The sequence below is a fragment of the Bos indicus x Bos taurus genome, chromosome 5, assembly GCF_003369695.1.
Source record: "Bos indicus x Bos taurus breed Angus x Brahman F1 hybrid chromosome 5, Bos_hybrid_MaternalHap_v2.0, whole genome shotgun sequence".
Classification (NCBI taxonomy): Eukaryota; Metazoa; Chordata; class Mammalia; order Artiodactyla; family Bovidae; genus Bos; species Bos indicus x Bos taurus.
Window position 1 is genome coordinate 9,103,152 of NC_040080.1, and position 11,783 is coordinate 9,114,934.

Consider the following 11,783-nt stretch of genomic DNA (forward strand, 5'->3'; position numbering starts at 1 on the left):
TCCTTTGCCCTCCTGAAAGGCAGACTCACTCATCCCACGCTGAGTGGACCTGGACATCTCTGCCTTCCTCTCTCTGATTTACACGTTTACAGAACACTTACATTATGCCAGACTCTGTTCCAGGCGCTTGATGTAACAGTGAATAAAGGAAGATGCCTTTCTTTATAGAGTTTACACTGAGGAATGGGTGGGGAAACATTCATTAAACACTGCATGAATGTATCAGTTAAGTTCAGTCGCTCAGTGGTGTCTGACTTTGCGACCTCATGGATCGCAGCACGTCAGGCTTCCCTGTTCATCACCAACTCCGGAAACTTACTCAAACTTATGTCCAACGAGTCAGTGATGCCATTCAACCACCTCATCCTCTGTCGTTCCCTTCTCCTCCCACCTTCAATCTTTCCCAGCATCAGGGTCTTTTCCAATGAGTCAGTTCTTCGCATCAGGTGGCCAAACTGATGTTGAGTTTCAGCTTCAGTATCAGTCCTTCCAATGAATATATAATAACAGAAATAAGAAAATCTGGTCATTTCAGAAGCAGGAAAAAAGAGCCTGTCTGACAACATCACTGGAATGCTGGGACCACCCCCCCACCAAGCCCTCAGGGCAAATCTGTGGCCCTGATGCCAATGAAACCACCCAGCCCTCTGCTCCTCCAGGGCCACACCTGTCCCAAGGGACATGCCCCCACTACAGGGTCCTCCTGCCCCGGACACTCCCCTCCCACACTGTCAGCTCTTCTCCAGAGGCCTCCTGACCCACACCACATCTTGGGTGGTTGGCACAGGCCAGCAATGCATAAATGCTCCGGCCCCATGGTCTTTATTCCCAGCTCTGACACCACCTGTGTGACCCTCTGGGCCATTTGTAAAATGAGGGAAACAGTGGTTTCTACTTCAGAGTGAGGGGGATGGTATAAGTGAGCCAACAAATGTAAAACACTGAAAACAGCACCTCGAGGTAGTGTTTGTTATTAATGTTTGTTTAGGTGTTTCTCTCCCTTCTGGACAAGCTGGTGGAGGTTAGTAAGGTTCATTCACATAGGAGCAACTGAGTCCCCTCCATGTCCTACACTCTACAGTGTCTAGTACACAAAAGGCCCTCAGAACATGTTTGTCCTGCGAATTCATTCTCCACTCATTTATTGAGTGCCTTCTGCATGCCAGGTACTGGGCTAGGAGCACAGGAGCAGTGAACAAGACAGGGATCCTCCCCGCAGCAAGAAGAGCACTAATTTCTAAGCCAGGATTTCTCAAACTATCAATATTTTATCTAAGAAACTCTTTGCAACCCCATTGGCTGCAGCCTGCCAGGGTCCTCTGTCCATGGGATCTTCCAAGACAAGAATACTGGAGTGGAACGCTATTTCCTCCTCCAAGGGATTTTCCTGACTCTGGGATCGAACCCGTGGCTCCTGTGTCTCCTGCACTGGCAGGCAGATTCTTTACCACTGAGAGGTAAAGAGGTGGCCCCGGATCCTCTTCCTTCTTAAAAAACTTCAGAATCCCTAAGAGCTTCTGCATACATAACTATCTAATGAGGGTTACCATGTTAGAAATTAAAAGATACATTTTAAAATATTAATTTAAAATAACAGTATCAAACTCACATATTAACGTAACTGACGTATTTTAATGAAAATGGTTGTATTTTCCAAAACCAAACAAAATAGTTCAAAAAATACTATTAAAAACTATTTAGAAAAAACTACTAAAACCACTGATAGTGTTTTACGTTTTTGCAAATATCTTTAATATCTGGCTTAATGCAAGACAGCTGGATTCTCACGCCGAACTAAACGTTGCTCTGGTTGAAGTATATAAAAAAATATTTCCAAAAACATATTCTCCTTTTTCGTAAAAATTGAGAATACTAAGTCCCCTCCCCTGCCTTGCCCACTACGTAGCGGCCTGACCGCAGAGGCTGTACCTACGAGGCTGAGCTACTGGTGGGCGGCTTCCGGGAGAAGGTGCCGCCTGTCTCGCAAAGGGTTGATTGGGTTGCGATTGGACGACAAATGCTTCCTTCGGCGCTTTGGCCCCGCCTCCAGATCCCGCCCCCTTTCCGCCGATTAGTAAACCTCACGCATGCGTTCTAAGGAAGGTGGGCACTTCCGTCCGCTCACTGTGGAACTTTTGCTTCTGGCTCAGGTTTCCGTCGAAACCACCACGGGAGCCAAGGCGGAAGTAGTTGAGACGTGTGGGCAGAACTGTGGGCAGAACTCAGGGCAGCTATGTCGGCTGCCTTGCTGCGGCGGGGCTTGGAACTACTGGGGGCTCCTGAGGGTGAGGAGGCTCTGCCCGAGGACGTTCGGCCGGGCGGGAAGGTGGCAGGGGCTGGGGGCAGGAACCCCGAGGGCGCCCAGCGATCCAAACCAGTCTTAGCCTCGGTGGGATGGGAACCCTGAGCGCCCTCCGACCCGAGTCCGTTCTTTACAGCCCCCGGCGCCGCTCCAGGACACACCAAACCGAGCCAGGCTCCGATGAAGCGGACCCGTAAGGCGAAGGCGACCCAGGCCCAGAAACTGCGGAACTCCGCCAAGGGAAAGGTGCCCAAGTCGGCGCTGGGTGAGCTTGGGAAGGGGCTGAACGCGCTGCTTCCGGGGTCGGTGCCTTGGAGGAACTGGCGCTGGAGTCAGGGCTTCAAATGTTCCCCAGGCGTTACTAGACTACCTGCCATGCTACGGCCGCGGAGCGGGGTCCTGGGAACACGGAGATGAACGAATCACATCGTCCCGACCCTCAAGGTCTACAGTCCTAGTGGGGAGAGAACACTGAGGAGTTTCAAAATCAGCGTTTTGAAACTGATTTTGGGTTTGGGTTGCGTCAGGTTGGATCTCTGTGATGAGGTTTGTGCTGTAAAACTAGGGTACTTTGAAAGGGACTTAGAAGAAAGACTTCTCTGAGGAAGCGACATTTAAGCACAGACCTGATGGAAATATAAGAATGATGGGGGACGTATACTGTTATCATATGTGGAATCAGAAGTTTATTATTAATCTTTGAAATGTTGAAAGAAAGAAGTCTGGTCGAGGTGACATATAGTAAACGAGGGTCAGAGACTGAGTGTTGAGTACAAGTTAACACTGCGGGTGCTGTTCTCAGTCTCTGACAGATGTTTGCTCATTTGTTCCTCACAACCCTGTGAGGCCGGCGCTGTCATTACCCGCATTGCTCAGATGCAGAAACAGACCCCTGCCCAGATGGTACCGGTGGAAACCAGGCAGTGTGTCTCCAGAGCCCTGCTCCCACCTGTCCCTTCAAGTAGAAGGTGCTGTGGCCTGAGCAGCGGTGACAGTGCAGACATAACAAGAATCCTGCGGCTGGAAGCTGTGTTGATGGTGTCAGTGGTGGATTGGCTGTGAGGATGGAGGGAGCATCTTGAGGGATTTGGCGCCACTTAATGAGATGTACAGACTTGAAGAGGGACAGGGTGGGCAGGATCGTGGGGTGTTTGGATGTTTTGACCTGTGGCAGGACTTGAGCTCCTAGTGTGTCTTCAAATCCCCAGTGTTAGTTTTGTGGTTGTCTGACTCTTTTGCAACCCCTTGGGCTGTAGCCCACCAAGCTCCTGTGTCCATGAGATTTTTCAGTCAACAAAGTGGAGTGGGCTGCCATTTCCTCCTCTAGGGGATCTTCCCAAACCCAGGGATCGAACCCAGGTCTCCCACATTACAGGCAGATTCTTTACTGTCTTGAGCCACAGGAGAAGCCTCAATTCCCCAGGGCCTGGTGCAATCAATATAAAGGTGTTCAAGTATCTGTTAAAAGAACTATGAATCTCGGGGAGGTAAGACAACAGGAGCAAGTGTGAAAGCAGGGAAGTGAGCCTGGGTTGAGCCACAGTGATGCCAGGGTGGAGCGGGCACACCCTCCATCCCCACCCACCCCATCCCACCACCCTGCCATGGCACATGAGTGAGGGGACTCTCAGGGCCAACCTAAAGGACACCTCTGTGGCTGCCACCTTGGTCTGAGCTACACCATCTCTTGCCTGGATTATTACAAAAACTTGCTAATTGGTCTCCTTGATCCCCCTCCCCCAGTCATCTGGTTCTCACCACAGCAGCTGAAGTGATGCCGTAAAATCCTAAGTCAGACCTGTCTCTACCCTGCCTCTCACCCTCCAGGGGCTCCCATCGGCCTGGTGAGAGCCTGAGTTCTTTCCATGCCTCCATGCCTCCGTGCCTGCTGAGGGCCCCCCGTGATCTGCCCCCTCCAGCTTCCAACCCTCAGGTTCGCCCCTCCCTGTCCTTCAAGCACGTTAGTCACACTTCTGCCTCAGAGCCTTTGCATTGACTGTTCCCTCTATCCAGAATGCTCTTCCGCCCACAGTTTAATGCTCTCTTCCTCCAGTCTTTGCTCAGAATTTCTTTCAGTGAATTTCAGGTCTTCTCAGAGCCTCCTATTTTTTTAGAATTGCCACCTTCCCCCCATCCCCTGCATTCCTCCTTTCTGCTTGCCGTTCTCTCTTTCTCCATAAAACGTTCACCCTCTAAACTACTGCTTGCCTTGTTTACCGTCTCTCTCCCTTCAGAATGGAAGCTCCACGAGGGCAGGACTTTTGGGCTGTTCTGTTTCCGGCTCTGTGCTCTTGCACCTAGAACAATGCCTGACACACAGTGAATGCCCAGGACGCACTTGTTGAATAAATCACTTGAGCAGCTGGAACCACGGGGGACTCTGAGTGGGATCTGTGTGGAGTGTGGTTTTGACATAAGAAGTCAGCCTGTTGCAGTGACGTGGGGAATGGACCATGGGGCCTTCGGCAGGGCTGGGGAGCAGGGGTGGAGTGGGGAGATGTCAGAAGGGACCCCAGAAGGCTTCCAGGGAGTGAATCTGGAATGATACCACCCTCCCTGCCTCCACAGCTGAGTTCCGGAAGAAAGAGCGTCGAGGTTACCTTGGAGTAAACCTGAGGTTTATGACCAGTGCAAGAAGCACAGTGGACGAATCCGTCACCCGGCAGGTTCGTCAGGGGGATGGGCTGTGGGAAGTGGGGGTGAAAGCTGAGGCTGTCCCGCGGATCCGTGGGAGTCTCAGCCCTGAGCCTAGGGTGGAGGGCGGGCCCCCCTCCAGGCTCCTGAGAGCTGGACACACTGCTGTGCAGTGAGGGGCCTCCTCAGAGGGCTGACAGCATAACAGGGGAGGTGGGAGCCTGGCCTCACTCCCCTGCTACCCCTCTGGGCCTCGGTTGGCTCCTCTGTGAATGGAAACGATGTACCCTCCCCCTCCCCAGACGTGGTGAGGGCCGGGGGAGAGGGCGGCCCTTGGGCGGCTGCGCTAGGCTGTGGAGCTCCAGGTGGTGGAGTCACCACCCAGGGCTCCTGACCCCCACACGCCCCCAGATTATGCGCCAGAACCGGGGCCGCAAGGCCTGTGACCGGCCTGTGACCAAGACGAAGAAGAAGAAGAAGGCCGAGGGCACCGTGTTCACCGAGGAAGACTTCCAGAAGTTCCAGCGGGAATATTTCGGCAGCTAGGCTCCCAGGAGGGCACAGCCTCCTCTGATCTCTCAGCCCGGGGTGGGGAACCCCTGGGGGAGCTGGCGAGCTGGAAGCCCACAGGAGGACCTTCGCTCAGACTTGAGCTGACATTTCCAGGCTCAGGAGGTGCCACCTGCCTGCCAGGAAGAAACCTTTCTGATTGTTTTGTTTGCTTTAACCCAGGAAGGGCCTCTGAGCTATTTGCTGTGGAGAGGCCGGTCACTGGGCCCTTGGGGACCACACCTCTGATAGGAGGAGGGCCACTGGGTAGGCTTCGGGTTCTAATAAATGTGGCCCAGGAGCTGTGTAGTGCTCTAACAGGGTGTTTCCCGTTGTCTCCCCTGGTACCAAGGAGCCTCCACCACCACCCTCCCACGCCTCCAGCTGCTGCTTAGGCTCCAGATGAGAAGTCCTTGGGCCCAGCCCCAGTGCAGGCGCCAGCGGAGAGCAGTTCACAGCCTCCATGAGCCTCCTCCCCCTGGCGGGCAGCCACGGCTGAGAAGGCAGCTCTTGAGGCAAAAATAGCACCCACAGCTGCTGGGGGCTCATTCCAGGGAAGCCAACACCAGGGTCTGAGGGAGGGATCACTGCTGCCTCAGGCCAGTGCCCAGGGCACGTGCACACGCAGTCGGGGGACAGATATCAAAGGCTACTTTTTTTTCCTCTTACTTCTGTCACGAGGTGGGAACTAGCGAGGTGAGGGGGAAGGTGGAGGCTGGGTTGCATCTGGCGGCCGCAGGCAGTGCTGAGCGGCATGCCCAAGTGGGTGAGTGGTGCTGCCCAGTTTGGGCTTCATTGTGGTATTGGTGACAAGTCCTGGTAGCCCCAGGAGTTCCTTCTGAGGACAGGTTGGGGGCCTTGTGGAGAAAGGGCCCTGGAGGCCTTCAGGCTGCTAGTCTGGCTCTCGTAGGGCCCCCACCCACCCATGCCTAAAAAGCTAGTGAGAACTTCCGAAGGGCCCCGTGGCTAGGAAGAGTTGGCCCATCCCACCACGGCCTCTTTAGTGCAGGTGGTTTTACTCCTTACACACCCATCCTGGGATGGGGAGCACTTTCCCTGGTTATTAGCCAGCTTTCCATCCTCAGTGGGGATACAGAGGACCACAGACCTGCCTGAGTCCAAGTTGGAATCCTTCCTGTCTGCAGGTGGCCACCATCTGAGTAGAAAGCTGGCCGGCCTTTCAGGAAGTCAAGGTGGGAGGAAAGGAGCTGAGACTCCACATCGGTATTGTGCCAATGTCCTCAGATGGGCTTGTTTAAGAAGGGAGAGGCTGGTGTGCCCTGAGCTCTCCACCGTCCTCCCCCCACAGAGCAAGGTGGTTGGGTGTGCTTCCTCTTTTAAGTAGCTTAGCAAGAAGCAGGCTCAGCTGCTCACTGCCTCTCACCAAGAGTTTGTTCTCTGAAGAACAGGCTGATCAGGCCCCCTTCCTAACAAAGATGCACATGACAGATCTGATGGGAAAGAAAGGCTCAGGAGCCAAGGGGACACTGGGTTACCATATTGAGACCAAGGCTAGAAAGACCAGTTCTCTGAGTGGCTGTGAAGCACCTGGAAGCATGTCTCTGGTGGTTTGGAGCAGCTGGCACATTTGCCTGGAGGAGACCCTAGGGTAACCAACAGAGCCCCAGCCCAGGCTTCCTGTGGCTTCCACATGGGGTGGGCTGCTCCAGCCATCCACTGCCCTGAGCCTCCATGAGTGGAAGGGCTGACTGAGGCCCTAGCCAGACAGCCGCATGGGCACGTGTGGGTGAGAGGCTTACACATCTCCAGTGACTTCCTCTAGCACAGCTGGGGTAGGGCTGTCCTCTTGCGAGAGGTTTATTTGTTGGGGTTTCATCCCCACCTCCAAGGCTTTGCCTGAGCTCCTTTCTCAGGTGCCCTCCCCATTCTGTGTCTCCACAACTTTCCCTGTCCTTCTCCAAGTCACCAAGGCCACATACACCTTTGGTGTGCTGGAGGCAAATTCGCACCTAGGTCACCAATCAGCCCAGCCCTGGATTCAAACAGCTAGGCCTACCACTCTTAACACCCCCTGCTGTAGGACATGGGCACTGTGTTCAGAACAGTGCCTGGTGCCACATTCCCATCACCCTTATGACACACACTCAGCTACACTGTCCTTCATGATAGTACACTCATCTTCCCTCCACAGGCCCCAAAGGACATAAGGGAAGAAACCTACCCAGGCTGGGATCATCTCAACAATCCCAAAGAAAATGTCTGCCATATCCTGCTTTAGGACATTACCAGCCAGGGTTGCAAGGGCAGCGCAGCCCGTGCCCTTCCATGCTGACTCTCCCCCGACCCATCCCCAATGCATAGCAGGCCTTCCAGCTGGCCTAGGTGCCAGAAGGGAGCCTCAAAACCAGCCAGCCTTTTGACCCCACTCACCCATTTCAGCCACCACTTTAGAGCCCACTTTCTCTAAACAGACCCTTATGGGAAGAAGCCTGTACAGAATTCAGATTAGTGCAGCCTCATGGGGTTTTATCTGGGTATTTAATGTTGGCACAAAAACAGGAGTGGCGTCCAGGCTCTTCCTACCACCAGCATCAAGTCTGATAGTTCTTGGTTTTCAGCGAAAACCCATCAACCTACTGAAGGGATGTAAACCACTCATTGTCTCAGGCCCAACCGCATCAGTCATCCTGGGGCTTCCCTGGTGGCCCAAAGGTTAAAACTCCTGCTCCTAATGCAGAGGGTCCAGGTTCCATCCCTACTCAAGGATAAAACCTAGCACAGCAGTTATTTAAAAATCTTCACCTATTAAAAAATCTCACCGTGCATTTGAATACTGACAGCCAATCCCACAGCAGTTGAGACTTGGGATTCATCAGGACTCTTACCAGAGGCAACAGACCAGACTGTGCAGTAGTACTTTCACTACAAAATAATTTATTAAAACACAGCTTCAGCCTTCTATATACAAGCGCACATACTCCTGACTACCCTAACTAGAGGACCCTTTTCTTCTCCCTTGCTTTGCGAACCTCTTCTATCAGATCTTTAAGATACTGGATCTCCTTGGCCAAGGAATCTGCCTTCTCTTTCAGAGCCTCATTCTTTTTTTCTAGCTCTTTACATTCACCAGTGAGGGCCTCCTGTTCCGCCCTCTTCTTCTGGCGGTACCTAGTAGCTGCTGTCTTGTTCTGCTCCATTTTCTTCAGCTTCTTGTCTAGCTTCTCACCCTTGACTTTTGCTGCTACCATCTTCTCTCCAGGAGGGTCGTAGGGTTTGGGGCGGGAAGAGCCACTGAGGGCACCTGGAGATAGCAGGCTCTTATTTGGAGAGCCCCTGGAGGTGGAAGGGCTATCCTGGGGAGAGCCCAGAGAGGAGTCAGGGCTCATACAGATGCCACTATCATTATCTGAGGGGGCATCCTCCTCTTTTATGCATTGAGGAAACCCAGTAGTGGTGGAGTCTGGCTTGCTATCTCCTTCAGGGATAACCACTTCACTGCATAGCTCTAAACTAAAGGAATGATCTGGAGTGGAAGACAGGGTCCCTGGGGAAGGGGGAAGAGGTTGAAAGAAAGTGAAGGGGGCACCCTGGTCAATTGTTGGTAAACCTTCTGGAAGATGGCCAATTGGGTTTACTATCTGGGGGGGCTCCTTGTTAGTCTCCTGGACTAGGGGCTGAAAGAGATCACACGTGTCATCCAACGTGGCCAAGAGCTCATCTGGCATGGTTTCCAGGTCATCTTTACTGAACAGGATATCAAAATCAAACTCCTTCAAATCCATTTTCTCCACCATCCAATCTGTCCCGGAGAAAGCATCCTCTGGAAAAGATAAAAAGTTGGAAGAAACTTGAATCAAACGTAGGAGCCCCTATCACCAGATCCCACGAGCAGATAAAAAAAAAAGTCCCTCTTACCCTTGCTGTTGTCTGAGACCAACCAATCCACAGCCAGCCATTCGGAGGAGCCCGCCTTAGCCTTGTCGCAGGAGAACCCATGATGTTTGAAGTGCTTGGCCACCTCCAGGTTGTCATCTAGGAGACCTAGGCTCTCTTCAGCCCCCAAACCCAACTGGTCGAAGGGGGACACGAAGTCCCCCCCTAACACCTCGCTGCTCAGAAAGCTCATCTCGGCCATGTTGCGAGGTTTTGGTGCTTAACTCGAGGAATGTGCTTAATTCGAAGATGTCTTTGTCGGTTACAGCAAGGCTGCTGCTGAATGCCGTGAAAAGCCTGGATAGCAATTAGAAACCGAGTCCCATTAGACATCAGCTGGTCCGAGAATTTCATCTTCTCACCCATTAACCAGGATGGCCAAATCAAAACTCCACTCCGTGTTGAAAACAGGGACGGCCATGGTGACACCCCAAGGCCATGGTGTCACCTTTCTATTAGGCCGCACAAGATGGACGCCCGGCCCTTCCCTACCGGCCACAAGAGGAAGTCGCCCCACCCTCGCGTCCAAATCCGGCACCAGCCGCCCGGCCCCGCCCACGCCCCTCCGACTCAAGCCGCGGCCGCCGCCCTGCCCCGCCGCCATCTTTGCTGCCACGTTTCACGGGACGCCAGATGGGACTCCGGTGGGTTCCGGGGAGCCCGGGGCCGCCCAGGGCTTCGCTCCGCGGCAAAATGCCGCGATCTCCCGACACAAGGGCGCCGGCGTTTCGGGGACACCCAAGCAGGAGTCACGCGTCCTGGGCGCTCGTAAACCCGCTTCCCCCTCCGCGACGCCGCCAGGCCTTCGGCCGCACCCAAGCAGGCGAAAACCCCTCACCGACCCGGGGATCACGGCCAGAGCGGCTCCTCCCTGGTACTTACGCCATGGCTTAAGCCGCTGGGGGGGGTTGCCGCTGCAGAGCCTGGTGCTGCTGCCGCCGCTGCAAAGGCCGATGCTGCCGCAGGCACTGCTGCCTCTAATGCGCCATGGTGGCCGCGGACCCTGGGGGAGCGGGAGTAGAGACTGCGCACTTGCCCGAAGGAACTACATCTATGGACGGGAAGAAGGAAAAATGGCAGCAACAAGCCGAGCGCGGATCCTTTATAGACTCTGCCTCTGTGAGGACGCATCACAGACCACATCCTTCCGCCGCCGTCACGTGACTCGCACCTCCCGCCCACGTATTGTCATCTCTCCGACGCCCCGATCGTTTACAAATCTCCGACTTTTATGTCTAGGGCATATCAGTGAAGAGGGAGTTTGTTAAGTTTTTTATTTACGGCTTCAGGAAAAAGGTGCACTTTTTTACAAGGCTTTTAAAATCAAAGAGTCACTCCAGGCCTCCGCCAGAGAGCGCGGAGGGATCCGTACACTCATTTCCGGCGTTGGCTCGAGGGGCGGAGAAAGAAGTCTTTCACCCCAAGAAAGGTTTTTATTGTGAAGTAGACGGTCTCCTGGTTCTCGCGCGAGATAATGGAGGAGAGAGCGCGTCGAGATGATTGGTCAGGCACGGTGAGTCATATATATCTTCAATTTCTATTGGCTCAAGCTCCTGATCTGCGCGGGAAGGGGCGGAGCGGCCGGTGAGGTTCCCGCCGTCTGGCGCTGTCGCCCACTCGCTTTTTTCTGTGGTAACGCTTTGCAGTGGTTGTCTCAGGCCGGTCGGCCCGGAGCCGGTCTTGATTGCCTGGGGCAGCCCTCCCCTAGTGCGTCCCAAATAATGGCGTTAGGTCCCGGCCATGCAGTCCTTTCCTGCCGTTCTCAGTGAAGCCCCTAACTAGCGACCAGTTTCAGGCCCGAAGATAAAAGGCAAAAGGAAGTGCCACTTCGTGTGTGCGTTTTCAGTGTCGTTTTCATGCAGACACTTGTGAAAAGATTGGCTGATGACGTCAGTCGAATCGCCTCATCTGTGCCCACCTACCATCAAAGGCCAGCTCCGCGTCCCTACTTTTGACTATAAAAGTCGAGGAGATGCATAATCCTACAGCCCAATGTATTTTTACATAATCCATTTTGCTAAAATATAAATTGCTATTCTGTTACGGGGGAGATTTCTTTCCATTTATGTAGTTTGAATTCCGCTAAGAACAAGGAGAGATTTTATTAAGCTGCTGTCTCTCGGGTAGTTTCAATTATCTCCCACTGCTGTAACTCCAAGGCACAATCGCTTCCCAGCAAGTCCTTCCCAGCAATGCCCAATTGCGGTAGTTTGTGTTCAGGATCTCAAGAACCAACTCCAACACATGTCCGTAGCCTCAGTCAAGCTAGCTGTGGGTTTTCTAAGCAACGAGGGACACATCTATTCCACCGTGGATGATGATCATTTTAAATCCACAGACGCAGAATAACTGGATCTAATTGGGTACCCGAGATATTTTCCAGTTGGACCTTTTTTAATGCAGC

At 53.4% G+C, this 11,783-nt stretch overlaps 2 protein-coding genes across 2 annotated transcripts; one reads left to right on the forward strand and one right to left on the reverse strand.

Annotated features, from left to right (window-relative positions):
• Nucleotides 1–2,106: 2,106 nt before the first annotated feature.
• RPS19BP1 (ribosomal protein S19 binding protein 1) lies at nucleotides 2,107–5,803 on the forward strand. Its single transcript, XM_027540731.1, has 4 exons — nucleotides 2,107–2,285; nucleotides 2,439–2,567; nucleotides 4,871–4,968; nucleotides 5,348–5,803. The coding sequence occupies exons 1-4, from the start codon at nucleotides 2,234–2,236 to the stop codon at nucleotides 5,480–5,482; spliced, it is 414 nt and encodes a 137-aa protein (XP_027396532.1). The 5' UTR covers nucleotides 2,107–2,233; the 3' UTR covers nucleotides 5,483–5,803.
• Nucleotides 5,804–8,360: 2,557 nt separating this feature from the next.
• ATF4 (activating transcription factor 4) lies at nucleotides 8,361–10,457 on the reverse strand. Its single transcript, XM_027540730.1, has 3 exons — nucleotides 10,262–10,457; nucleotides 9,362–9,676; nucleotides 8,361–9,266 (listed from the first exon to the last, which is right to left on the reverse strand). The coding sequence occupies exons 2-3, from the start codon at nucleotides 9,579–9,581 to the stop codon at nucleotides 8,440–8,442; spliced, it is 1,047 nt and encodes a 348-aa protein (XP_027396531.1). The 5' UTR covers nucleotides 9,582–9,676; nucleotides 10,262–10,457; the 3' UTR covers nucleotides 8,361–8,439.
• Between the last annotated feature and the right edge of the window lie 1,326 nt (nucleotides 10,458–11,783).